A 27,711-nucleotide genomic window follows, 5' to 3' on the forward strand; every position below is an offset into this window, starting at 1 on the left:
CATGACGGACATATTTTGGTTTCTTTCATCTGCGCAATAGTGTTTTTCTTTCTTCAGTCTGAGTAAAGAAAAGAAAACAAAACGAAAAGGTGAATTGAGACATCAGCTAAAAAGGAAACCAGAAGTCATACTCCATTTTTTTATTTTTTATTTTTTTGCATTTAACCAGCAGGGATCACTCTCTCTGCTCTCATCACCCTCACTCTTCATCAGCCCGTCTCTCAGATAATCCTCATCGTCCTGCCGCTGAGATGTGAGTACTCTGTTTTATTTTAAACCTGTCATATATGACTATCCGGGTTCTGTTTTCGGAACCTTAATTTAGTTTAGTGTATAATTCATACATAATCCGAAAAAGAAAACAGTTTTACTCTTTATAAAGTTAGTTTTGTGGTTTTATTTATTTTATCCGAAACTAAGTTTGAAAGCATCTGGAAATTTCTGGGGTGCAGCTCTTCGACCCTGCAGGAGTCTGACCGTGACTCACCGGCTGACTCACCTAAAAAAAAAAAATAAAAAAAAAACTTCATCAGCTGCGATTGGGAAAAGCTCATCTGTGCTGGTACACTTTGCATCAGCTGCTTTTTTTTTAACAAAACAAATGAAACTGTGCTGTTCAAAGAGCCAGACAAAACTCACTGAGTCAATTCAGACTAAAACAATGGATCATAAGCGATTTGGGACTTCTATTGAATAGAAAAACATTCTATCTGTTGGGTTTTTTTCCTCTGGGGGAGGGGACGGCCGATTTTTAATTCCTGCATGTTGATCTCCATCAGTCAGGCAGGGAGGCTGCTGCTGCACAAATCTTTCTCCATTTTGCTTCTGGAAAACAAGCCTCACTGTTAGAGCATAGCAGCAACTCTGGTTAGTGTGATTCTGCTAAGTATGTCTGACTGAAACTTCAAAAACCTCACCAGGTCAAAAACTTTGACATGAATTTGAAACTACAACTTTTCGACAACCTCGCCTTATATGTTGGTTATATAGATAAAGTTAAAGTTGGATGAGTTATGCTTCCATAAAACTGATTTTTTTTTGTCCATATTTACTTAAAAGCAGTGAGAAAATACTGATTTAATATAATATGAATCCACTTCGAAGAAGCATGTATGCAGGTGCTGAATTTAAAGCTTTGCTCGAAAAATCATATCAAAACGAAACCAAATAAAATCAGGGTTCCACGGTGGAGAACTTGCAGCTTTGCAATGAGAAGCTCCCAGATTTAAATCCTTTATTTGGCTTTACTGAAAATTACTGTCTTGGAGAGGTTAGTTTAGATCTCAGCAAATTTTCATCCAAGTTTCAAACAACGAATTTTCACATGAAACTTTTTATCATTAGTGGGTGCCATAAACTCTAATTGTGATTTGTGTTGTGTTTGCAGACAATCTCATTATTGAGGCCATTTGGTTATTTTGTGATTTACATGATTCTGCACTTTGTATTTCACTGCTGGTGATGGTGATGGGCTACATCAGGTAGCATGTAGGTTGTGTCCTTTAGTGATGCATCATGTCTAATTCTGATTGGGTGGTGGGTGACTCTGCTTTGACCACTTGTCACACAATGACTATACATTTTTTGCATTTAATAATATTTTTGGACATGAAATTAATCACCATTCCATTTTATATAAACAATCAATTTAAACTGCAACCAGAGCTGTAAATAAATAGGGATCTCACCTAAAAAAGAAAAAGGAAGTTGGACACTTAAAGTATTTCTCCACCTTCACCCTGCTGAGTGACGTCAAATGGAGGAAATAAATCACTTCAGTCATTGAGTTGACGTCATACATTTTCATTATTACATTAGTTTGACGTCATACATTTTCATTATTACATTAGTTTGACGTCATACATTTTCATTATTACATTAGTTTTTTGGAATGCAATGCTTTTAAGTGTTTGAAATATTATCTTTTCTATTAAAAAAAAATCTTTAATGAGTGGTGCAATATAAATAATCTTCTCATGCTTTGTGTTCACCAAACCTTTTCCATTGAGGGAAAAGGGCTCTATATTGCCTAATTTATATAATTAATGCTTGTTTTCTTCCCATAGTCTTCTTCATGTGACTCATTTAATCTGCACCAAACTGAAATGATAGTTTATCTGCTTGTTTATGGTGGTCTACTTTTGTTTTCTAAGGAAACAGATTTAGTGAATCTGTTAGCCTTTAAAACTTTACCCTGATTGTCTTCTTATGTGGGTCATAATTTGATTACTTTTAACTCATTAAGAGTCATACGCTCCACTTAATTCACTCTTTATTATTTGAAATGTATGCAAGTAGATCTGCTGGCGGCTTTTATGAAATGCTTGCACTCAAATTTGTTCAGTTCTGGTTTGTAAGAGGTTGAGACCAGCTAAATCTTTACTCATTTTGTGATGTTTTTACCAAAGACATCTCTGCTTCTGAAAAGATTGTTTAAGAAAACTCATCATCTCTGATCTTCATCATTTTCACCGCAGGTCGACTCCAGATGCAGCAGGCACTCCTGGAGCTCCAGGGGGTCCGGAAGGTGAGGGAGGCCCTCCGGCTCCGGCCCCAAACCTGACCAGCAACAGACGGCTGCAGCAGACGCAGGCTCAGGTGGACGAGGTGAGCAAACACACATTTAAAGGTTGTTAATGTGCTGTTTTCCTCATTACAAGAACCCAAATATACCATCAAGTATAAAACTGCAGGTGTATCATAAAATGTGAAAACTGGTATTTAAAAACTTGTATCTGCTTGGCTTTTCTCTGACGTATTTGAGCTCAGTCTGAGACAGACTCTGACAGGTGTGTTTGTCCCTCAGGTGGTGGACATCATGCGTGTGAATGTGGACAAAGTCCTGGAGAGAGACCAGAAGCTGTCAGAACTCGACGACCGGGCCGACGCCTTGCAGGCCGGAGCCTCGCAGTTCGAGAGCAGCGCCGCCAAGCTCAAGAACAAGTACTGGTGGAAAAACTGCAAGGTGAGAAGGATTCAAGAGTTCCCCTCATCATGTACCTGCCACACAAATCATGTTTGGTTTAAAACAACGGTAGCATTTCAGGTATTTAAAATAACTGTTCACCATAACACCATGATATCATGAAAAACATATTTTAAATAGCCGTATTTTATTGTTACAATCTGAAAATGTCTAAAATAGCAGTGTAACAGTAATATGTCATAGGTTAAAACAAAAATAATTAATTTGACATAAATGCAGAATCAGACAAAGTTTGATTAACAGACAATATGATTAAAATAAAAAAGAAAAATTGAATCTCAATACTTTGTTTTCTGATTCAGAAGAATGAGATTTAAGGTCATTTTTTTATTACTTTCCTATGTCCAGTCTCAACAACCTCATCGTGTCTCTACATTTGTGGTGATTCTAGACAAACTAAACCAAGTTACTTATCAAAAACAAATTTGTTGCGCAAACCTGGCTACAATTTTATAATCCTCGTTAACATAAAGCAGGCGCTATTGTTAAGTTTTATAAAAACATCTTCCTCAGATGGTGTAAAAATGTCGCTGAAGTTTGGAATATCACCCTGAATAAAAATAGAAACACTTCCCAGCTGCCATTTCTGCTCTCCCATCACCATCCGTCCACACCGTTTATCCATCCTTCCATTTATTCATCCACTTTTATTGGACCTGGTTTCCGGCCGCTGGGCTCCGCCTCATTCTGTGCGGTTCGTTTGGCCCAATCCGTGGCAGAGTGAAGGCAGATTCGCTCTGCCATTGTCAGTCTGTTAGACTGACGGGGAAGCCAGAAAGAGAGGAAGGAAAATCTCAATCTGGATTACAGTGACGGCCTGGGATTAGAGAGCCAGCTGTGATCTGTGACGTAACTCCTCCTCTCCAACATTCGGACTCGGCTTCGGTCATGAGAACCTCCACTGATGTAATAATGTCTCAATAAGTACAACATATTAGGTTATAACAGATTGAAGGTTTTCATTGAGCTTTAGATTTCACCACTTTCAAAGTAGGGTGTGTTATTTACAAACCTTTATACACACACACTGCGAGCCCTAGTATCACGTTGACACCCGTCTCTCTTTCCATGCTCTTGTATTTATTAATCTCTTTCAGCCCTCCCCCTCTCAGAGGGGATGTGATTTCCTGTCAATGTCTTTGTTTCATGCATTGAACAACATTTATATTTATACATTTGGGGGGAAAAAAGTGAAGAAATGTTTGTGATCACTGCATGCAGCCTCAATGCAGATATATTTACATTAGATTCTGCAACAGCTGGAATCCTGTCTAAGCACTTTTAGGGGCCAATGGAAAAACAAAGAACAAATCAATCAAATACAAACTTCCTAACATCTTGTGTCACGTTTGTTTATATTTTTGGCATGCTCAATTTTCAGTTTCTATTACTTCCTGTATGTCCAAAACAGAACCAAAATCCCACTTGACCTAAAAAGTGCTGCTGTTGTTTTTGTTGCCAGATGATGATCATGATGGCGGTTATAGGAGTTATATGTGTCGGCGTCGTCTTCTGTAAGTATAACACAATGAAAAAATCACTTCGACTCAGTTATTGTATTACAATAACGCAAATCACTGTACAATGTAAACAAACAAAAAAAACTGATGTTTAATTTATATTGGACACAAATGAGCCATCAGAGGCCAAACAGTGTTTGTTTTGTTCATAAAATGTTCAAAGTTTTAATGCATAAACATTTTACAACTTTAATCTTCAGTGTATTTCCAAATAAAATTGTGTATAACTTTGAAAGAGAAAAATATGACTTTAAAGATTTTTGAATAAATAAACATCTAGTGTATTTGTATTCTCCTTTATTATGATACACTTAAATGAAAATGTCAAGCTGTGCGTAATTTAATCTTTTCATAAATGCATTTTTTTGGGGACTTGCTCAGAATGATCTTTTTTCTTCTACTTCAGAAGTGCACCGTTTTGTGTTGCTTTACCTCATAAAATCTCACTGACATACTTTAAAATTTGGTTGTAATGTGAGAAAATGTTAAAAGTTCAAATGTTATCAAAACATTTTCAAGGCACCATAAAAATAATACGTACACATTGCATTTTTTTGTCCGTATCAGAGCGCTATGCCACCTTTGCTTCCAGAGCATGAGGAATATTCTTTGCATTTCTTTGGCAATGAATTTTTATTATTTTTTTGTAAGAAAATAATTTCTGCTCTATATTGGAAATCTCTTACCAATGTAAGTGTTTCTTTCCTGTTCTCTATATTTAGTATATTTCTTCTACTGAGCTGCTTTTCAAGAATGGAGATGCAAGTCCCAGGACGAGTCTGCACCAACGAACGCTACCGCACCAAACCGAGTCTTTCCTCAGTGCGCCTCCTCTTCCTCAGCGACCTCTATGCATGGCCTTTAATGTGCTCCTCCTGTCCTCTTTGCAATGAGCAGGTTTACAGATTAAAACAAAGGGTCACTATAATCAGTTGGTTTTGTTTGGGTGAGTTGTAGAAAGTCAGAAAGGTTTATGGATTTAAGATTCATGACAGAAAAATTAGCCAACGTGACGTAACCTCTGTTTTATCTAAATCGCATCACTTCCTGAAGCTGGCAGCTTCATGTTTTGGATTCAGTCACGAATCAGTGGAGTTCCTTCTGCCTCTTTCAAGAGTATTTGGAGCTGTAACCTTTATTTCACAGAAGCCACTGTCATACAATAACTACTTAGTAGTTTTATAAATAATTGACATGGTCAAAATTATGTCAAGCTTTTTGAATTCTGAAGCAGCTTTGAGCATTAAGGTGCAGCAGAATCACAGCATGTCATTGACATAAATGTCCTTCCAGTCCTTGCCTATTGAAATTATGTGAAAAATGTCATGTTTTGTGTGTTGAGCCAAAGAGAACCACTGATAAGAGAAGCAGAGTGTTTGTGGCCGATTGTAGATTAGAATTTTACTCCTATTATATTACAAAGAAATCAAGTTGTGCACCTGGTAAGACTAACATCTATATACATCATATGGGTTATTTTTAAGGAACACTAAAAGACAGCCACACCTAAAATATATTGCTGTATACGCTGTTAAAACATGGCTGAAACTCCGAGCCCTTGCTGTACGTCAGTGTCACTCTGTTGGTGCTGCTACTGATTTTAAACAACCCAACTTCTGTTTGAACCGTTTTCTGTTTGCTTTCACCCGTCCTGTGTTTAACTTCTGTGTTGTGAGTCGACTTGTAGTTTCCATGCTTTGGATGTGCAACACATTAGTTCCCAGAACTTTTTTTTGTTGAATTTTCATGGATGAAAACACTCATTTATGCTATGTACCGTTGAAATGAATACGTTTAATTCCAGACTGGCTGCTTGACACTTCGAGAAAATTCTAATAAATTAGTATTTGCTTTCAATTGTCTTTTCTCTACTAGGATGTTTTGTACCAAACTTGAGTTTCATCATGTAAAGTTGAGGTTATTTTTTTAATACTGTTTTTGATCAACTCAGATTACCAAAATTAACTGTTTTTGCTAAATTCCTGAACAGTAAGCAAAGTGATATTTTAAAGCTAAGTACTATTTCTTTTTCTTATTTTATTTCAGCCATCAAAACCAAACAAAAAACTTTATTACATTTTTTTATTTAGGTCCCAAAAAAACCATCATAATAACATTATATCAATAATATTAATAAAGAAATTGAAAAAAAAAAAAAAAAAAAAAAGGCGGAAAATACTTTAAAAAAAAACTTCTGTCCACAGCCTCATTTTTTGGGACAGGGAGGAGATCTGATCCTCCAGAGAAACTCTGTAAAGTCCATTTTGGGGGTGAAAAGTGAACAGGACGTGGCTTCAAGCTCGGAGCACGGCGACTCGTTCTGCTGTGCACCAATCAGGAATGTTGATGTGAGGCAGGGGGTGGTTCTTGAGGTTAGAGACGATTTTCAGTCTACTGCTGCGGCATCTGCTGCACAATACATCACAAAACAAACAAATCATTTCAGCTAATTCAGCTTTGAAGCAAACAAACTAAATTAAACTTCTATCCTGCTACCTGCTGCGTCTGCGTCTGTGTTTCTGGTCCTCGGCTCGCTAGGCGGCTCAGGATGTTCCTCTCAGACATCTGGAGTCGGACAGCAACCGGCGGTATCCGGGCGATGGTTGCTGGGAGGCGGGTCACGTCCGCCTTCATGTCACTCAGCAGCTCTTCCAACTGCTTTAGCACTGAAAACACAGAAAGCATTAATATTTATAAAATATAAATCATTTATAAAACTATAAAAAAAAAAAAAAAAACTGGTGCCATTTAGTCAGATCTTTGTGGAGCGTCGGTTGTACCTTTGTGCAGGACGGCGTTGGCCGGTTTGTTCCCGGACATGGACTCCTTGCTTAAGTGCTGGTGGGACTCGGCCAGACACTCCACCTCGCTGAAGCGGGTGTTCAGGGCCATGGAGGGGTGAGAGGGATCCTCTGACATGTTGAGGTAGGCGGCGCGACGCAGCTGTTCCTCGATCACCAGCGCCTGCTCCAACAGCTGGAGATGAGACAGAAAGGTGCATCTTTTAAAATACTTACAATGTTCCTGCTCTTTGTGTTTGATTAAATATAAATATACAGATAAATAAAGTGATTGGTTAAAAAAAATTTAATGAATCAAAGTTGGAAAAGTGAATGTATGGATCAATGGATAACAGACAAAAGAAAAGGATATATGGTTTGGTGGAAGAAAGAAAGAGCAGAAGAAAAACAAAAGAGTGAATGAAATAAATGGAGTGAAAGAAAGCAGAAAGAGGGAGAGAGCAGAATAAAAGGAAAGAAGGGAAAGCAGAAAAAATAGTGAAAGAAAGAAAAAATTAAAGTGCAAAAGAAAGCAAAGGAAAAGGGTAAAAAGATGAAAGAATGAAAAAGAAGTACAACAGATGCAATAACAGAAAAATCGATGAATGAAAAAAAAAAGATGAATGGATGTATGGACAGAATGTATAGATGGAGAAGAAAGAAAAAACAGACAATGATGAAAATCATACACATCAATGGATGGACAGATAATGTTCAAACATTATGAAACTTGGATGGATGGAATTATGATTGATAGAAATTTATAACCTCAGATATTTTTTCTTTAGGTATTGCATGTGTAAAATATTTGCTACCTTGAACCTTCGGGCCAGGAACTTGTTCTTGATTTCCAGAAAGTTGCCCCTGTTCATCTCCCCTTTGAACGGCTCGTTGAGGATGGCAAACCTCACGTCGTTCTGGATGTCCTGCCAGCGGGCGTAGCCGTGTCTGGAGGGATCAGCGGTCAGGGGAACAAACGTCCAACCAGGGCGGCCTCCGGTAAAACTACATCGACATAACGGAGTCCAGGATCACTCCGGTCGGAAAAGGATACTGTATGATGCCGGCCAGCAGCCAGTAGTCATGGCGACGGTGCCAGATCTCATTGGTTTTCTTGGTAACCGTGGCGGCGCGCTCCTCGTTCTGCCATAAAGAGTGCAGCTCTAAAGGAAAAGGAGCCGTTAGTGATTTGGAACAGAATCCTGAAACTAACCCGACTTCCTGTCTGTGTTCGTACCTGTGAATCCTCCATCTGCGATGTTGAACATGAATCGGGTTTTGGCTTTCTTCTTCTCCTCGCTCACGCCGCTGGCGGTGGAAGCTGCCGCTGCCGCCGTAGCCACGCCCTCTTTGCTGCCGTCTCCGTTCTGCAGCTTGGCCGCCTCCTCTGGTTTTGGAGTTTCTTTCTCCTCCTTCACGTCTTCAAAAGAAAAAAAACAAAACAAAAACAGAAGAGTCACCACCAGACGTCATATCAGAGCTGGCACTTAACAGGTTAAATCTACAAAAGTTACCTTTCTTTTCTTCTGCAGGAGGAGTGGTGTCCATCTTTTCAGGCTTCTCTTCCTTCTTTTCCTCTCCTGTAGGATGAAAACATTAATTAGAACAAACTTTATTAAGACTGCAGCAGAGCTAGCACAAGCAAACGGCTTTTAGAAATGTTGCACAAAAAAAACATTCTTTGCAAATTTAAGAACAAAAAAAAAGCCTTGAAAATCTCACCTTTGACTTCAGGCTCCTCAGGTTTGACTTCTGACGGCTCCGTCTTTTCATCTACAGCTGGTTTGTCTTCCTCTCTTCCCTCTGCGCTCTTTTTCTCTCCCTCTCCTTCCTCTCCTTCCTTTTCTTTTGCGCTCTCCGCTTCGCCGTTGCTCGGTTTGTCCGTCTCCATCGGCTCCTCGCCGTTTTTCTTATCCTGCGTCTCCACAGGGACCTTCTCATCGTCGTCCGGGATGGCGATAACCTGTCGGCATCATGGATAAATCAGATTCAAGTCTTTGCACATTTTTTCAAACCCTACCTTCTTCTTAAATTCTTTACCTCGCTGCTGGCCTTAGCTGGCTCTTTGCCGTTTTTATCTGCCTCGCCTTCTTTCTTTGCGTCTTTCTCTCCATCCTTTGATGCCTCGTCATTCTTCACCGAGTCATCAGCTAGAAACAGACACTCGCGTTACATTGGATTTGTTTTCCTCCACACCCTCAACAGAAACATCTTCACCTCGGAGGCTAAGCTGGTACCTGGAGCAGGAGTGTTGGGCTGTGTGTCGGCGGGGGTCCCGGTGGACGGGGTTTTCCCTGGAGAGTCCGGCTGAGCCGCGGCCCTCTTGTTCTCCTCCAGGTCGGCCATCCAGGGCATGGACCACTGACCGTTGACGTGCTCAAACTCCTGGACCTGGAAGGTAAAGAGACGCCATCCGGTCAGAGCTTTGGTTACAATTTACAGGATGGATTTTTCAGTTATTTAATAGGGGGGGGAAAATCCACATAAAGAAACACGCAGAGGTGCTCAGTGCTCTTTTACTCAAAGAGTTAGATTTGAAGGTGGGAATGGTATAAAATAACATGTCCACTATTAATTTGGTACTGTAGAAAGTCCGTGATGCTGTGGTCACTGTAGGCCACCCACTGTAGCTAATGGTGTCCCTCAGGGGGTTGACTTAGGACTTTTTCATTTACTTCAACAGAAATGTAACTGTTTCAGATTTTCATTTTTATGCTGATGATGCAGTTATCAACAAGCACATCTGCCATCAATTTCTACTTTTCAAGGTTTACAGACTAAATGAGTCTCAACAATAAAAAGTATATCAGGCCTTTCGACTTGATGACGTCAGTGGAAAAAATAAAAAATTAAATTTTTGCAACCTTTATCACTGTATTGACTGCAGTGGAATGACATATGCAGATTTCTTGTTAGCACTTAGATGCTTTGAATATTTGTCATGGAGTTTGATAAAAAATAAGAAATGTTGTAACTCATATTATTCAAGGTTCTTCATTGAGTTGGTGAAGACGGATGTCTCCAGGTAGAGATATCTGGCTGTAAATGGTTTGCTTAATAGTCTTACCTTAAAAAAAGATTATATCAATATATACGTTTCTTTTTGTCCTGTCCCAGCTCGTACAGCTGCTTGAATCGTGCTCTATATATTAAAATTATTCTTAATTTTCTCAACTAAAACCAGCTGCTGCCTTATTGGGGTGAAATATCCATGTTAATTACTCCATTAATAATCAAACCAAAAACATACTTTTTTGCGTATAAGTGACATGACGCCGATGCGTGTGAGGACATGTTGCCGGGACAACCCTTCTCTGGGGACGCCATCTGCGAAAGTCTCAGCTCCGTCTGCTCCGGGTTCGCACAGGTGGCGCATGAACAGAGAGACGTAAGCCCTGCAGAGGGAGGAAAAACCAGATCTGAGAAAATGTCCTTCGCTCTTCATGTTCAACAGAAAAAGAAAAAAAAAAAAAAGTAACTTACTTGAATTCTTTCTCAGATTTCCCCCGCAGGTCTCGGACCAGCCACTGGGTGGTGAAGGCGTCCTGCGGAGGCATCCCATAACGCATCACTGCGTTCAGGAAGGCCTTCCTCTGCCGAGAATTGAAACCCAACACCTGGAAAACAGCAGGAGGCTCAGATTTCACTCAGGTGCTTTCTGTTGGATTTCTAAAACCAGTCGCTGTGTTGCTTTTTGAAATGTTTGTAGGATTCAAACAGTCTAAAGAAGAGCGGCTCACCTCAATGTTGCCTCCAACCCTGGCCAGCAGGGGGGGCAGTGGTTTGTCCTTGTCGTTCCTCAGGCCCTTCCTGTTGGGCCTGCGAGAGTTGGCTGCAGAAAAGAAAACAGAGATACTGAAGACTCCACAACCAATCAGCTGAATAACACATCATATTTTAATTTCCTGTGAGTGAGCTTGTTAAGAGTTGTGCCTGGAAAAACCTATATTGCAAGTTTTTAGATTCTTACCCTCTGATCTCTCATCAAAGTCTTCATCCCCTTCCTCAGACGCCACAGAGTAATCCGACTGTCCATCAGACTGGTCGTCCTGCCAATCAGCTTCAAGAAAAAAAATAACAAAAATATATTTTCAATCAATGAGAGGCCTACTGAAATGTAACTCAAGCTCAGAGAATTAAAAGAAAAAAGGCCTACCTCTGTCTTCCTGTGACCCGTCGTTGTAGTTGACCTGCTTGCGGATGCGTTTGCCTTTGCCCAGGTTTCTGGCCAGGTCCTCCTGCTGCTGCTCATAGTGGTGCCGCAGCAGCTTCTCCCAGTAGTCTGGGTCGACGCTCTCCTCCTGCTTGATGATTTCTCGCTGCACTTCCTCCTCCTGAGCACCGCAGAAGTAGGGTAGCAATAAGAAAGTCGGGCTGGACTGAGGGGGGTTTCCACGGCGACCCCACCGGGCCACAGACTCACCTCTTCCTCCTCGTCTTTGACCACATACTGAGCCACTTTGAAGGAGCTCAGGTATTCGTTCATGCTCTGCAGCTCCGTGTCGTCGGTGGCGTCCTGATTGCGGTCGAGAAGTCGCTCGATGGCTTTGTCGTCGTAGTGGATGATGCTGCTGTCCTCCTCTTTGTTCTCACCTGAGGACAAATGTGTCAACATTGATTGTTCAGGTCAGGATCCCCAAACATGTTTCAAGTCGAAACTCCATACTTTTCCAAACTCCAGATTGCTCCAACAGTTAAAAGTTTAAGCTTTAAATATGGAAATGTTACACGACGGACGGACGGACGGACGGACGGACGGACGGACGGACGGACGGACGGACGGACGGATATCAAGTATCATAGCCAGATACTTGATAAGGTAAATTATTAGAAAGACTAAGACAGAAAGAAGTTTCATTCATTCGTCCATAATTACATGTGCAATGTCAGGAAAAGGACTCCGACTGGAACAACTTTTTTTTTTTTTCCTCAAATCTAAACATGAATTATGTAGGTTTGTGCATGAATTTGGGAATTACAAAGATTTTCTGATTTATTTTCTCCAAATCTGAGGAAGTCAGATCATTTCCCAGACTTTTTAAAGCCGTCTGCCGGCCACACATCTTCACCTTCTCCGTCGTCCTTGAACAGCTCTTCTGTTCCAAACTTGAGAATGTCGTCCAGCTCCTGTTTAGACATGGAGCCCGTCTTGGATCCAAGACCGGGTCGGACCACCAGGTGAGTCAACATCATCTTCTTCTTGGCCACCTGAAACAAGAGATCCAGAGATGAAGATGTGAAGTTTTTGTAGTTTTACGACTGTAAAGGCTGAAACATTTTACCTGAGAACTAAAATATATTAAATTGTGCCAATTACCTGAGTAATCCTCTCCTCCACTGAGGCCTTAGTGACAAATCTGTAGATCATGACCTTTCTGTTCTGACCGATACGATGAGCTCTGCTGAAGGCCTGAGAGCCGACAAAGAGGCAGACATGATTAATCTGACAACCAGCGTATTTAATATTTAATAAGGAAAGCAGCAACGAGGCTTTACCTGGATGTCATTGTGAGGATTCCAGTCCGAGTCGTAAATGATGACTGTGTCGGCTGTGGCCAGATTGATTCCCAGACCTCCGGCTCTCGTGGACAACAAGAAGGCAAACTGCTGAGCGCCGGGAGCTGAGGGACGAAGGAGGAAACGGTAAATACTTGTTCTGTATTTGTTTAGAATCTGCCTGTGAAAAGACGCAACAATAAGGATTTTTGTAAAGTTTTTGATGCAGATTTTAATTTCTCTTTTGGAGCTATGGTATAAGACAGTATAAAAATAGTTAGATATTTTTCCTGTCTTGCGTTTCCAATTATTTCTTCTAGAAAGCTACAAAAGAAATCTGACCGTTAAAACGATCGATGGCTTCCTGTCTCATCCCGCCGGTGATTCCTCCGTCAATCCGCTCATATTTGTACCCTTCATTTTCCAAGAAGTCCTCCAACAGATCCAACATCTTGGTCATCTGCACAAGAACAAACAACAAACTGTTAAATAGAAAGGACAATTAAACTCAACCTGCTTTTCTACAGCTGCTGACCTGTGAGAAAATGAGGACTCTGTGTCCTCCTTCCTTCAGCTTCCTCATCATCTTCTGCAGCAGCATCAGTTTTCCAGATGACTTTGTGAGAGCGCTCCCGTCGTACATCCCATTGGGCATCTTTGGCGCTTCCTGTTTGGTGTGAAAAATTAAACACGAGATTTTAAAACAAGAAATAATTTAGCTGAGCAACTGAAAACAATGATAAATTCTCATCTAAACTTCATTCAGAGGATCCTTTGTTTTTTCCCTCATTCAGTTTTTTTTTTTTTAATAAATAAGAGTTTTTTGTCCAAAGATTTGCAAATTCTTTTATAAGGAGAGATGATGGTTTCTCCAGCTCATACCATAGCTGCTGCAGGAAAGAGGTAGGGGTGGTTGCAGCACTTTTTCAGGTCCATGACGACGTTCAGCAGAGAAACCTGGTTTCCTCCACCTTTCGTGTTGAGGGCCTCAAAGTTTTTCGTCAAGATAAATTTGTAGTATTTTCTGCAAAAGGGTAAAGAAAAATTAGACATCAGGATTCAAATCCAACTAAATCATTTCGACTGTAGATCACTGCTCCAGACTAACTTCTGCATGGGACTGAGCTCCACCCGGACGATGAGCTCGGTTTTGGAGGGCATGTGCTTGAAGACGTCGGCCTTCAGCCTCCTGAGCATGTGCGGACCCAGCATGTCGTGAAGCTTCTTGATCTGATCCTCCTTAGCAATGTCGGCAAACTCTTCCAGAAAGACCTCCAGGTTGCTGCAGGTGGAAAACAAACATGGATTAAGTTTGCATGTTTTTGTCTTTTCTGGTATTTTTACACAAAGTGTATAAAAAAAATATATTGGTTTGTTTGCTTACATGAGGAACCTTGAGCAGATATTTGTTGATTATTTCGTAGATTTATTTTGTAGCCCAGAGTTCGAGTTCAGACCATTATGAATGTAATTTAAGACCTATATCTCCAAAGAAATGCACAACTTTTGTTCAGCTAACTGGCAATAAAATTGCACTGACCAGTGATGGATGTACAAAAGATGGCTAGCTAGCAAGGGAATGTTAGCAGCAAGACAAGGAACGCGGTGAAAGTGTCTGTGTGTGACTCAAACCTTTGTCTGACAGTAAAGTCTCGTGAGAAAAACAATACATATAATGTGAGCTGAAGTTGTCTAGTCAAGACAATATTTAAGAGTTGTAATTAATGGCCAACTTACTTTTTAAACTTAATTTAAGACATTTAAGGCTTTAATTTAGATATGAATCTAAGAACTTTTTGGATTTCTGCACTAGTCAGGCTCTGGAACAAATAACATGGGCATTCATGACTAATCGATTTTTGTAAGAACTGTTGTACATTTTGTTATTTTTGCCAACTCATTCAAAAAAAAAGTTATTTTAATGTAATAAAGTAGGGAAAAGTTTCAAGGAGTGTGAATACGTTTCCCAGGCACATCTGATTCAACTCATTTAGTTACAACTTCAACAAATGTCAGCAATCAGCTTCTTAAATGAAAAAAGTGGCTCAACTTACTTGAACCTCTCGGGTGTGAGGAAGTTCAGGAGGTGGAAAAGCTCCTCCAGGTTGTTCTGCAGTGGAGTTCCCGTCAGCAGTAGCTTGTGTTGCAGTGGATAGTTGTTCAAGACCCGGAAAAACTGCAGCAGAGGAAACATGTTTGCTACTTAGTTAACATAAAGGTTAGAACAGACAATGAATGACAAAGTGAGCGAGGAACGTTCCCACCATGTGTTGGCATTATCTGATAAAATAATCTAGAATATAGTCAGCGCACCTTTGACTGATTGTTTTTCAGTCTGTGGGCCTCGTCTACCACCAGGCAGGCCCAGTCTATGGAGCCTAAGATGGCCATGTCGATGGTGATCAACTCATAGGAAGTCAGCAGGACGTGGAACTTGATTGATGAATCTTTCTGTTGGAGGAAACAGGAAAAACCTTCATCATCATCTCAACTTTTCAAGCATCATCTTCATCCTACTCTTCATTCCAGCCCGTTTCCTCTCACCTTCATCCTCGACGCCTTCTTCCCTCCGCGGATGGCGTTGTCCTCGAAGGAGAACTCGTTCTCCCTGATGACGGCTCTGCTGTCTTTGTCTCCGACGTACGTCACAACGTACATGTCGGGCGCCCACATCTCAAACTCTCTCTCCCAGTTTATGATGGTGGAGAGAGGAGCGCTGACCAGGAACGGCCCCTTGGAGTGACCCTGGAAGTGGAGACGATGTTAGCATAACGAATAAGAGTAGAGGGGACGTTTTTGTCTCCAAACAAGATGATTGCACTTTTCATTTCTAAACAATCTAGTCTAGTAGAGCTTTAATTTAAATCTCACCTTAAAAGTGTTGGGGAAAAATAGGTTTGTAATGCCTCTGCCAAACATGTCTATTATTCTTCATTCACAATATTCAAAAATGGAAAACATTTAAGACAATCTCCCAGGAGTGAAAGTACTTTCAAAGCAAAGTCATAGAATATCCTGCTGAAAATAGTGAAAAAAATGAATCACTTGTAAAATCTCCATAGACACAAAATTAAATGATTTTTTTTTTACATGATAAACTCAGTTCAGTATTTATCACCAGTAAATGCATCTCCATAAGCATTTGAATATTTACATACATGTACCCATCAGCATAATTATGAGTAAAAATGTGAGCGATCAGAGTTCAGCCCTGCCACAGTTCAACCCTGCAGAGGCTATTATTTTTAAACTCTCAGTCAAAGTCTGAATCCTCCCATTAATGCAGAAAAACAAGTTCATCTGATTTTATAAACAAATCACATTCAGCTGCAGAGTCCCTTGTGGCTTCCTTAAAAAGTGCAATCTGACCTCCAAACTTTAGGTGGCAGCAGCCACACATGAGACGCATCTGTTTACTGTTTCAGATCCCAGTGAATGTCATCAGACTTCACCTGACAAAATGGCTGAAGAGCTCTTGACCAATCGGATTGCAGAACTGCCAAACAGACGTTCTGTCAGCAATAACTAAAACTGGACATTTTCAACTAAATAACTCATACCTTCTATAGAAATCTTGACAAAACCAACATTTATGACTGTTTTCTTCACAAGATGGATAAATATTAGTTATTTTATTCAACAGATAATAAAAATAATCCATACAAATGAATTTAACAAAGTGAACATAACATGTAAATCTACATTATTCAGGTTCTCACCTCCTTATAGAGCGAATAGAGGAAGACGGCGGTTTGGACCGTCTTGCCCAAACCCATCTCGTCAGCCAGGATGGTGTCTGTACCCTGAGCCCAGGAGAACCGCAGCCAGTTGAGACCCTCCAGCTGGTAAGGGTGCAGAGTCCCACCAGTGCTATCCAGGTAATCCGGCTGCCGCTCAAACTTTATGGTCGGCTGCAGACAGAAGCAAGAAATGTTTTCAAAGAAGGGAGGTAAAATGTCTCAAAACATTCAAAAGGACTTATTTAAAAATGTCTCAGTCACTAACTGGCATACTTACATCTATCACCGGGTTCTCGGGGGGTCTCTCTGGCCGCTTCACTCTTCCTTTCACCTTGATCTTCTTCCCTGGTCTCCCGTCGTCTCCCATCATCAGCTCTCTGAAACAAAGAGACGTTTACTCGGTTAGAAACGCCCTTTTTAAGGCTGGTTTAAGTATCAAAAGGGACATGAAATGATAATATCTTACCTGTGGTTCCAGTACTGAACCTTATAGGTGTCGAACTCGGGTACGTCCATGTCCTCGGACTCCCAGGTGGCCTGGTCGTACGGCAGCTCGCGCCATTTGATCAGGTAGTGGACGTTGTTCTTCCTGTCCACACTGGAAAAAAAAAAAAAAGAGATTTTTTTTTTTTTAAACTAGTATTCAAGAAATGTATTCAACACACTAAAACAGTGACTGCAATATTTAGAACAACTTGAGTTGGGTAATAATAAAGCTCCATAATATACTGAAAGAGTTCCTGTAAGTTTCAGGAAGTAGGAATTGGGACTTGATTAATAAATATTTTTTTTTTAGATTACTAATTTAACTAAAAACATTAAAACTTTAACTACAGATGTATCAATCACATTTTTCCTACCTGATGCAGATTTCCTGCTTTATTTTTTATAATTTTGCAAGTTTTAATTGAGGTATTAATAAAAAAAAAATAAAACACTAAATTATCTTCATCTAATCAAAGTACATTGTGGTGGTTGATAAACAAAAGCAGAAAAAGTCCTTAGATTTGATGCATTGATTTGATTACATGATAAATTATTTATTTTCTTTAATATTTGACTTGTTGATCACCAATCAGGGATTAATTGACTAATTCTGATATTTGGCTGAATCCCTACATTAAACTGTGTTGCTCTGACATGCGAGTCCATGTGTTTAATGTTTAGACTGCCAAACCTCAAAAAGCAACTTCAACACCTGAGAGCAACAAGATTTGACCAAACTGTATTAAATTCTCCTGTGGCAAAGGAACTGGAAGTGGATCAGGTGAGAAGAACCTTTTATTTTTTACGTAAAACAAAGAGACAGTAAAAATAGCGAAAATTAAAAAAAAAAAAAGAGAAGGAAAATGTGAGTCAGTCCCAACTGATAACGTCATTGTAATATTTAACAAGATCAAAATTGCACATTTTTAATCTATAAATAAAGTGATCAATAAGCCCAGAACGATTATGCAATAAAAGGATGAGTCAGTATCAAAAACTCATCTCCTGTTTTGCTTTACTTCAAGGTCAGATCACACAAACAGCATCAGCAAAACATAAAAACAGTTAAATGTTATTGTTCACCCAGGACAAGGCAGTCTGCGTCTGTGTTAAAAGGAAACATTAAGTGAGTGCAAGTCAATGCAGTAATTCAATAAGGTTTCCCAATGCGAGGCAACCTTTCTACAGCAAGCCTTGGTCAGACATTGATCCTAAAGCTCAAAGTTAAAACTAAAGATTTGCATTTTTTTTTTTTAAATCCACTGAGGATACGAAGAGCCTGACTCGTGAGGACATAAACAAGTCCTATTAAACACAGTTTATTATTTAAATCATTAGAAATAATAATAAAAAAACATTTTCAATAAAAAATACTTTTAGAATATATTCGTGTCTATACTGACTAGTCCTGCTTGCAACATTTAGAGCAAAAAAATTAAACTTGCGATTTACTGACAGATTGGCTGGAATTCTACACTTGATTGGCTCTGATCGAGTAAACAGACACATCAACCAATCGCTCATAAATACATAGGCCAGTTTTGTTTTAAGTTCTCATCACAGAAAAAAAAAAAAGCTAAATTAAAGGATTAAATTAGGATATAATAAAAGACAACAGCATTTTGAGTGAGTGAAGCCAATAATTATATATTATTACATTGCCAGTCAAAAGTCATTTAATGTGAATTAGAAACAGTTTAGAATGATGTTCCTTCTCCAGATTAAGAAGCTCAGACTTTGTGTGAACTCTGACCTGTGGTTCAGGATGCGGTGGATCATCAGCCACTCAAACTTGATCCCGTAGCGAAGGTATTTCTCCTCCAGGTGAGTGTACATGGGATCCTTGTGCTTCCTCTTCAGGCACTTGTCCTCCTCTCCTTCGCCGAAGTCGATGGGCGGCGGCTCATCCATGTCGTTTTTCCTCTGGTAGTTCCTGAACATCACCTGGCAGTGCATCTCCAGCTGATGTGGAACATAAACAGTCACCAAAGACGTTCAGAGGTGAAAAAGTGTGTCCTCATCTTGTACGCACCTGGAGCTCCGTGACCCAAGAGCAATGCCAGTAAGACATGTTGGACCATTTGGCGAAGAACTCCCGCTCGGACCGCCCGGCCAGAGGGGCGGGGTCTGGGGCTTCGGCGGGGAGATCTGGAGGGCGTGGCACAGGCGTAGGAGGAGGCGGGTCTCCCCACCGCCATGTTAGGATCTTCTGAACCTTCCCCTTCAAGGGTGGACACTGAGAATGACAAAAAATGTGAAAGTTATCGTGATTTTAGCAATGTCCAAAAGGCCAACATACTGACCCCTACATGAATCCAGGGCTGAAACGATTAATCAGTTATTTAAATAATTGTCAATTAATTTAGTAATCAATTAACTGTTAACTGGAGTGTACAGACTCAAAGAAAGGCCACAAGCTGAAAGCAATGCTTTTAGCAATTATTATGCCAAAATGGTACAAAATATGTAAATACATCTTGCATTTAAAATAAAAAAAAGCCTTTTTGTAAAATTTGTTCAACCAAGAATTCATCAAGAATCCAGTAGTAAGATCGTTTTGCTGTCCAGTTATTAATAGGTTAATCCAAAAAACGAACAGATGTGAAATTGAGCAGAGAGGGCTGAGTATTTTGTTAGCTGCAGATGCATCCTTTGCATTTCCTAAAGGAATGCTACGTTGTTGTATTTTAGGCAAAAAAATATATATTTTTTTCTCACTTAAAAAAAAAAGGATTGAATTGTTTATTTTCATTTTTAATTCATTTCTCATACTGTATAAAAACAGCTTAAGTGCTTAAATGAAAAAATCTGCACAATGTGCCAATTATATCATCAATTAATTGTAAGAACAACGTCCCACGCACTGTGCACCGGGGGCAGATCCACTCCCCATTGGGAATCTCGGGCAGCGGAGGGTTCAGGCAGTGGATGTGGTACGACGACGGACACGAGTCGCAGCAGAGGAGCTCGCCTCCGTCTTTGCAAACCCGGCAGAACTCCATGTGATGGTCGTCCTCCTCCATCTCACCCGTCTCGCCATTGTCCTCCTCTCCCTCTGAGGCGTCCTCTCTTGCTTCCCACTGGATGCCCTCCTTCTCCTGTCGTTCAGGACAAAAAAGAATTAAAATCTGAATCAGTTCTGTGCAAATGCATTAAATTGTTTTAGCAGCAGATGAGCTTACGCAGTGCGGGCAGCTCCAGGTGCCCTCCGGGGCCTTCTCCATGTCGGGGTCCAGACACACCATGTGGTACGCTCTGGGGCAGGTGTCACACAGGATGATCTCCCCTCCCTGCTGGCAAACCTCGCAGTAGTCCTGATGGTCCGTCTCGTATCCATCGCCATCTTCCGTTTCTGATGGCAGGAATAATAATTCATACTTCATGTGTTTGCATTTTGTCACATCACAACCACAAACATCAATTTATATTATAGACCAACTCTAGTGGTCTATGTGTGCAGACTCCTTTACTCTGATACCCCTAAATAAAACCAGAGCAACAAATAAGCATATTATTTCGCCAAATGGGAGCAAAATGTTACTTTCTGGTGCAAAATGCCAATTGTGAGCCGTAGCGTTGGCAGCATTATGCTGATGGATGGAGATGCAGAGTAACCCTGGAAAAAAAATCCTCCAGAAGATTTGGGACTGGAGCAGAGTGGCAGTCTCAGCTGGACAATGCGATTCATAAAGTCTTTTAGATAAAGCTAATTAATGTGTTAGAAAGGTCCCAGTCAATACCCATGTACAAGACTTGAAGTTTGATGTTTACATACATTTCATCTAATCTGACCAAGCACAAGCAATTCACCAAAGAACAGTGGAATAGAAGTGTTTATCTCCACCAACTTCCAGAGATAAAAAATATGGTTCAACAAACCATTGAATCATGAGGTCTCAATACAAAAGCATGCCACACTTTCCAGATTTTTTCTTGTTGTTGCAAGATACATTTGAAAACTGTCCATGCTATTCCTTCCACATCACAATAATGCAGAAATTTGTGTTAATTGGTCACAAAATCCCACTATAACAGACTGAGGTCCTGGTTTCAAGGCTCTACTTCTAATCATTGTTGTCAAAAGAAAACCACAGAAATGAGTCACTTCTTCCACCTGAGTTCAGACTTCCTCTATACTCAACGACTGACAAGGAAGGTTTTCATCAGCAAAACACAAAAATCTATTTCCATGTAATTCCTTAACCAGAATCTTAATTGAGAACTTCTTTCAGGCATACTCCAGACACAAATGGCTTTAATTATAAACACTTTGTTGAAAATTGGGGCATCTAGATCTCTGGAATCAAAATCTCAGCTGAAGTGAGAAGGTTTTCCACCCTGAAGCCTTTATGGCACAGTTCAGAGTCTGACCTCGATGTGAATCCACCCGTGACGTCTTTCGATTGCCGCTTCGATCTTGTGACAGCAGCGACAGAAGAGGCCTCGGCGGGCGACAACCCAGAAGATGTTGTACTTCTAAATATACCCGTACTCCACTGACTCAGCCACGATGACTAATGTGTTCATCTGCACAGCTCGTTTTTCTCAGCTCCGCTCTCGTTCTCAAAGCTTTCCCTGAACCACTTATTATCTCCCTCTGCAAAGGGGCCATTAACCAGCTGGATCAGATCCAGTTAATAATCCAGAGTTTTAGAACAAATATACAGTAGAGCTGGGCAATAAATCGATTTTAATTTTTGATTATTTAATTTTTTTGAAAATCAGTTTTTTCCCCCCATCAATGCGGGAAAAACATACATTTCATCTAATGGGGTTTCCATAATCCTGAGTGATGTCAGCATGCCCAGGGCGGCCATCTTGTTTGACACATTTTTTTTTTTTTTTTTTTTTTTAACACCTACTATTTATTTGGACTTTGAAGTCAGGTCAACTCTACGATGAAATATAAAGGTTTTTATGAGAATAAAGAACTTATGTTACAAGATTAAAGTCACAGTAATACGAGTATCATATGATATTACAAAACAGTCAAAATAATACGAGAATAAAGTCTAACATTAGGCGATCGAAGTAGTAATTTTATGAGAATTTCAATAAGTAAAACAACAAGAAATTATTAAAGCTTTTTTCTCATTAAGACGTCTTATTTTCCTCCTATTTAGCTGTTCTGGTACAATTGCATCTTTATTCTGATAATATTATGTCTGTGACCTTGTAATTAAACAGATTCTTGTAATGCCGCTTTAATACTCCGTTGTACAACTTATAAAATTAATTATTGAAAAAAAAGCGACTTTTTGAAAATATTTTGTCATTTTTAATTTAAAAAAAATAAAATAAAAAAATTGGATGCTATGAAAAAAAAATTGGAGATTTTATTTATTTTTGAAACCATATCGCCCAGTCCTAATATACAGAAATGATTGATAAAGAGGGAGAAAGAAATCTAAGGAATACCCTTCTTCCTCTTGGGTTTGTTCTTGGAGAGCTTCTTCTTGCTGCGGCTGCTGCGGCTGTTCGAACCCTCCGAGATGGAGACGCTGTTGATGCTGCCATTCTCAAAGTCGCTGTCGACGTCGGGCTCGTCCTCCTCGCTCTGCGCACACCGGAAGCAAACGTTAAAAGTTCAGCTTCGTTAGGAGACTGTCCATACAAGCACCGCACGAGCAGAGCGTCAGTAAAGACGTGGAGCGTGTTCGTACCGAGGAGCGCTTCCTTTTGCTGTTGAAGCCTCCCAGCTTGATTTTCAAAGGAGCGACCTTCTTCGTCTTGGCATTGTTATTCTTCTTCTCTTGTGGCTTTGGTGCTGGTTTGGATTTCTTGCGGGCGTTGGGACCTGCAGACCCAACAAACGGATAAATCAGTTACCCAGAGTAATGAGACAGCGGTTTCCCTCGCTGCAGTCCCGGCAGTGGTACCTTTGCCCTCCTTGGTTTTGGCTTTGCGGAGAGGCGGCGCCGGCGTCTGCAGAGGCTCGGCCGGGGCCGCCGGGGGCTCGGCTGCAGGTGTGACCTCTGCCACCATGGTCTCTACAGCAGCTGGTATGTTAGCGGTAGCCAGCGCAGCATTCGCAGCTGCTGCTCCTCTCAGAGGGTTGTTTGTGCTGAACTCTCGCCACTTTGCCCCCAAAACCATCATCATCTTGGACACGGCGATCTTGGGATTCTTGGCTGCAATGAGCGGCCTGTAGAGGAGGAAAACAGAGTGTTAGAACCAAAAGTGCGGAAAAAAGAACAGTCACAGAAGAAACATGGGATGTTTCTGTGAAAAACATTTCCAAATAATACATGCACATGTGAGGGCTTCCAGAGCAACTGGTTCAGTATTATGGGTAAACTAAGGCCAGAACAGACCTGACAAACTGGCTAAAGGCCTTGTAGTTGGTCAGGGATCTGTAATCCTCCTCGGTGAACACATGGTCAATGTCCTCCATGCCCCAGTCATCCAGGAGCTGAGATGATGACTTTGGCTCCTGCAGTAAATAATAAACAATAATAAAAATTAAAAAAAAAAACCATTTAAGTCTAATGTACTTGTAAAACGTTGAATTCAACAAAATTGTGTTTATTTTGACTAAAAGTTGTAATGCAGTTATATTTTTACTAATATTCAACATGAAAAGTTATAAAACTACAAACCGTTTTGCTTTACTTAGAAGACGACTCATCTGATGCGAACTTTAAAAACCAATGTATTTGATCAGCACAAAATCCAGCTTTTACATCTTCGTTTTCTATCAGCAGGAGTCTCTTCCTGTTTTCTATCAGCGGGAGTCTCAAACAAGGTTTGAGACCTTGTTTTACAGCAAGTGGTATAAAAATATTATGCTTCATATGGCTTGTGTTGCATGTAAAATAATAGGGCCTTTTTGCAACGACCAAATCTGCTCCACCAGAGCCAATTTGCATGTAAGAGAGTTACAAGTGGTGAAGTGAAGAGCCTCTAAAATTAGCATCCAGCAAGCAAGCAAACGCTTTAATAATTGACACAGACCAGCATGTTTTTCAGCGCAATTGCACTAAATTGCTTAGTGATATGTGCACCATTTTAGAAACTCTATTGATTTGGTGGTTATCTGGAACAGTCTGTTTTTCACCGTCTGTCGTTTAAAAAGTGCATGTGTGTGCATTTGAGGTGCAGAAATAGATGCACCAATCAATCGGCCAGAGATCATCATTGGCCAATTTTCCCTTGATGGTTTCTGATCAGTGATCCCGCAGGTCAAATATTGATTCCCGCACCCCCCTCATTCATTAAATGTTTAAAAACCATGAGCTCCCACCATTTTCAATCTAACTGGGATAATGGGCTCTGAAAATAAAATCCAAATCAGAAGATCAGATGGAAGAAAAGAAAAGTTTGATCAGTGCATTTCTAGTCCAAATCTTTGTTTCTTCAGTTCAAACTAGAATTCATAACATGAGGAAGTAACAGGAAGTTGAACTACAACACAAACAAAATAAGTAATATCCAACAGTTCTGTATCAGTTATTGTACAGATAAGTAGAAAACTGTTATATCTTAAAGACAAGTTAAAATTAATGCCTGCAAATGAATTGCTGTTAAAAAAAAGAACAGAAAACAAAAAGAAAATACATTATTAAGTTCTTTTCTCCACTAAACTTTCCACCACATCTCATCCTTCACGAATATCCCAAATCGCCTTGAATGCAATCTAAATGGTTCTTTCTAATGTTGATAAATAGACTTTTTTTTTCTTTTTTTTGCTCCCTGAAGTTTAATGGCTGAAGAACAAAGAGGTTCATCCAGGGCAGCACAAGTAGCAGATAAAGATTAAGATAATGCACTGCACGTTCCACCCCCAGCTGCCTTTGATCAAGGCTGCCTGTGCAGCCCTCCGTCTTGTACGGCGGGGCTGCGGCGTGGAACGAGGGCGGCTCTGCTAAGCAATCAAAATGTGTTTATCTAACCAAAAAAAAAGAAAAAAAAAAGAAAAAAAAAACAGTCAAGAATGTATGGAAGTGCTAAAGCTAGGGTTGCCATGGTAACGGCACATTATATCATATGTATATCTCACAGAGCAATACTAGACGTACACATACACACACTTACACCCCCCTACCCACCATTCCCACCTCCTCCTTTTGCATAACTGTCATTAACAAGAAGGCCCCCTATTGGCCGCCAGGTTCTAAATCCACCAGACTGTTCTTTGTTCAAGCGTCGCTCATTTCACATGTGTTTGTCACACCGCAGGACTCCATTACAGGTACGCAGGCAGAAGGTGCTCATCATGGAACCCGCAGAGGGCAGGTACAACAGCTATTCACCAACAGAAGACCGCCTCTTAGAAACGCAGATCCTTGACATTTCTAGTTCTTAAAAAGAAAATGCATCAATTTAAAAAAAAAAAAAAAAAAAACAATCTACCACAGACCTAGATAAATGATGAGGTTCATCTCTACAAAGCTACATCAGTGCATACTGTGAAAGAAGAGCGCCAGTCGCTGGGGCATGTTTTAAATGATCATGGCGCGTTTTTGCACAGCTTTGACGGAAACTTGTTAAAAGAAAATGTCTGTAATTTATCACCATGTGGTCAATTTTCCTTTGCCCAGGAGTGAATAAAGAACAACTGATTATGACGCAAACAAGCTTAAGAAGGGATCAGAAACACTGTGCCATGAGAAAGTGTTTCCCCTCTTCCAGATTTCTTCCTTGGTTGCTTTTTGTCACACTTAGACATTTCACATCATCAAAAAATCCATTTAATATCAGCTGCAGATGATCTGAGTAAATACAAAACAGTTTTCATTTACTAATCAGCACAAAAACAGAACCGACCATGTTTTGCATGACAACATAACTCCTCCCTCTCTAAATCATGAATTAACCTTCATTATTCAATATTCACACTTTTTCCTTCACAAGCCACACCCAACGCTGATCACTGCCTGACTGGTAGAATCAAGAAATCTCATAAAGAGAATTTCATCTGACATTCATAGGACATTACAGGGTCCCTACCACTCCCTCTAGGCTTTAGTATAACAGGCATTACAATTATTAATTAGATTTGGGCATCAAGGGCAGGAATCAACATAATTAACTTAATATATTCTTGATATGAAGAGTGTGAATACCTAAGACTTGAAATATAGCACTCTTTTGGATTTGCAATGATGACTGAGATTAAACTAGAATCAGTTACAAAGATATTTCCAAGGCTTTGAGACAACAGCAAACTATATTCTCCAAATATTAAAATAAAAAAAGTAAGGAACAGCAGTGAACCGTCCCAGGAGTGGGCAGCCTACAACATCAGCCCAAGAGTGAATCAAAAAAAAAAAAAAAAAAAAAAAAAAAAAAAAAACATCAGAAGCACTGCATACCACATTTTCCTCAGTCAAGGTCAGTGGTCATGATTCTACAAAAAGAAAAGTCTGTGCAGACATTGCAACTTCATGGAAGAGTCACTGCTGGTCAAAAAGATCCCAGAAACCCATTTTACACTCACCATAAAGAATCTTAATGATTCCTGAGACTTTTGGGAAAATGTCCCTGAGACAACTGAAGAGTCCAGTGGTATCTGGTGTAAAACTAAGAGCATTTCAGAAACTGACAGCTTTCCAGCAGTTAAACATGGCGATGATAGTGTGATGATTCTGAAGTAGCAGGGTACTTCAGGACGGAAATAATTTCTCTACTCTACCAGAAAAGCAGAGTTTTCTACCCTCAAAACAAACATATTGAGGTTACACTGAAGGACAATGATGCTTAGCAAGCCAGCGAGTCTGATTAAGATGCTGGGAAATGACTAAAACAGACTTTTTATGCTAAAATATTCATCAATGAAGCTAAATCTAAACACTTCTTAGGGGGTAAAGTAGGTCAATAATGCTTTGTAGCACAGCATGTGCAGGGCTGACTGCCAGTTATCACAAAATATACTTGACCAGGTTGGTATGAATAGTTTTTGCTTAAGGCATGAAATCATCATTTGAACAATTAAATGTATAATAACTCAGACTATGTTTTATGTGATATTAAAATTCCTTTAACGAGTTGAAACATTTAAGTGTTACACTTTTTCTCAGCACTGTACTTCCTGGTCGTTCTTGAAACATGCATTTGTTTTTAAATTCACTTGAAATACCAAAGTTGTTCCTTACCGAGTCATCATCGTCATCGTCGTCATCCTCCTCTGGCTCTGGTTCTTTCCTTTTGGAACTCCTTTCGGGAACACTGTTCCTCTTCTTCTCTTTGCCACCGCTGGCTTTCTTCTTCTTCTTGCGTCCTGGAGTGTAGTCGCTGCCCTCGCTCTCGGAGCGCTGGGCCGAGCCCGTATCCTCTACGTCTTCCACTCCACCCATGTCCATGGGCTCTGGGGAGCTGATCGTCAACTCCTGGGACAAGAAGGAAACAGACAGGACTCAGAAAACCCAGGAAAATATGTGGAGTCAACAACCTCACAGTAAAATGTAACTGTGGCTGCTTACCTCTCTGCGCGACCGCCTCTTGCTGCCCTTGCTCTCCCGGCTCTTCTTGGCCTTTTTCTTCTTCTTCTTCACCTTCGGAGACTCATTCTCCGAGATCTCCTCTTCCTCATCATCTGCAAATCAGGCCAGTGGACACACGCCACGGTTAGGATGCACGCCCACAAACAGCGTGTCAGCACATTCAGGCTGCGTGATCGTTATTCAACAGTGGGCTCTGAAGACAGAATGCATATCTGTGAACCATCTGATGAAAACTGTGCACAGGTTAGCTGCAACTGCTTA

General features: G+C 40.3%; 2 protein-coding genes across 3 annotated transcripts in view; one reads left to right on the plus strand and one right to left on the minus strand.

The window, feature by feature from the left end:
• On the plus strand, nt 1-6,684 carry LOC106952228 (vesicle-associated membrane protein 2-like). Its single transcript, XM_015040226.1, has 5 exons — nt 1-253; nt 2,478-2,607; nt 2,807-2,965; nt 4,449-4,500; nt 5,229-6,684. Coding segments are annotated over exons 1-5 (360 nt in total). The 5' UTR covers nt 1-251; the 3' UTR covers nt 5,246-6,684.
• Nucleotides 6,578-27,711, minus strand: part of chd4a (chromodomain helicase DNA binding protein 4a) — a 24,070-nt gene continuing 2,936 nt past the window's right edge. Inside the window, exons 3-41 of one of the 2 annotated variants that reach the window (XM_015040221.1) lie at nt 27,430-27,542; nt 27,103-27,336; nt 23,323-23,441; nt 22,888-23,153; nt 22,672-22,805; nt 22,427-22,565; nt 20,191-20,360; nt 19,873-20,106; nt 19,041-19,244; nt 18,762-18,970; nt 16,989-17,120; nt 16,800-16,899; nt 16,502-16,693; nt 15,327-15,527; nt 15,096-15,233; nt 14,837-14,958; nt 13,891-14,064; nt 13,665-13,806; nt 13,318-13,449; nt 13,125-13,242; nt 12,783-12,907; nt 12,604-12,696; nt 12,356-12,494; nt 11,710-11,879; nt 11,443-11,620; nt 11,257-11,346; nt 11,027-11,118; nt 10,770-10,903; nt 10,537-10,681; nt 9,524-9,677; nt 9,327-9,436; nt 9,009-9,249; nt 8,801-8,866; nt 8,524-8,706; nt 8,341-8,449; nt 8,102-8,234; nt 7,287-7,482; nt 7,003-7,172; nt 6,578-6,912 (exon numbers count right to left, since the gene is read on the minus strand). In XM_015040221.1, coding sequence (XP_014895707.1) covers nt 6,898-6,912; nt 7,003-7,172; nt 7,287-7,482; nt 8,102-8,234; nt 8,341-8,449; nt 8,524-8,706; nt 8,801-8,866; nt 9,009-9,249; nt 9,327-9,436; nt 9,524-9,677; nt 10,537-10,681; nt 10,770-10,903; nt 11,027-11,118; nt 11,257-11,346; nt 11,443-11,620; nt 11,710-11,879; nt 12,356-12,494; nt 12,604-12,696; nt 12,783-12,907; nt 13,125-13,242; nt 13,318-13,449; nt 13,665-13,806; nt 13,891-14,064; nt 14,837-14,958; nt 15,096-15,233; nt 15,327-15,527; nt 16,502-16,693; nt 16,800-16,899; nt 16,989-17,120; nt 18,762-18,970; nt 19,041-19,244; nt 19,873-20,106; nt 20,191-20,360; nt 22,427-22,565; nt 22,672-22,805; nt 22,888-23,153; nt 23,323-23,441; nt 27,103-27,336; nt 27,430-27,542 — 5,816 coding nt within the window. In that variant the 3' untranslated portion in view covers nt 6,578-6,897. Of the gene's footprint in view, nt 6,916-7,002; nt 7,173-7,286; nt 7,483-8,101; nt 8,235-8,340; nt 8,450-8,523; nt 8,707-8,800; nt 8,867-9,008; nt 9,250-9,326; nt 9,437-9,523; nt 9,678-10,536; nt 10,682-10,769; nt 10,904-11,026; nt 11,119-11,256; nt 11,347-11,442; nt 11,621-11,709; nt 11,880-12,355; nt 12,495-12,603; nt 12,697-12,782; nt 12,908-13,124; nt 13,243-13,317; nt 13,450-13,664; nt 13,807-13,890; nt 14,065-14,836; nt 14,959-15,095; nt 15,234-15,326; nt 15,528-16,501; nt 16,694-16,799; nt 16,900-16,988; nt 17,121-18,761; nt 18,971-19,040; nt 19,245-19,872; nt 20,107-20,190; nt 20,361-22,426; nt 22,566-22,671; nt 22,806-22,887; nt 23,154-23,322; nt 23,442-27,102; nt 27,337-27,429; nt 27,543-27,711 lie in introns of both variants that reach the window. The other variant, XM_015040220.1, reaches the window with a different exon arrangement.

Source organism: Poecilia latipinna, unplaced genomic scaffold, assembly GCF_001443285.1.
Source record: "Poecilia latipinna isolate Pla-1442-1.1 unplaced genomic scaffold, P_latipinna-1.0 Scaffold500, whole genome shotgun sequence".
Classification (NCBI taxonomy): Eukaryota; Metazoa; Chordata; class Actinopteri; order Cyprinodontiformes; family Poeciliidae; genus Poecilia; species Poecilia latipinna.

Bases quoted from the DNA above. Each gene is read 5' to 3' on its own strand.
- LOC106952228 (XM_015040226.1), top strand. The intron at 2,608-2,806 runs GTGAGCAAACAC...TTTGTCCCTCAG, and splicing joins CGCAGGCTCAGGTGGACGAG to GTGGTGGACATCATGCGTGT. The intron at 2,966-4,448 runs GTGAGAAGGATT...TTTTGTTGCCAG, and splicing joins ACTGGTGGAAAAACTGCAAG to ATGATGATCATGATGGCGGT.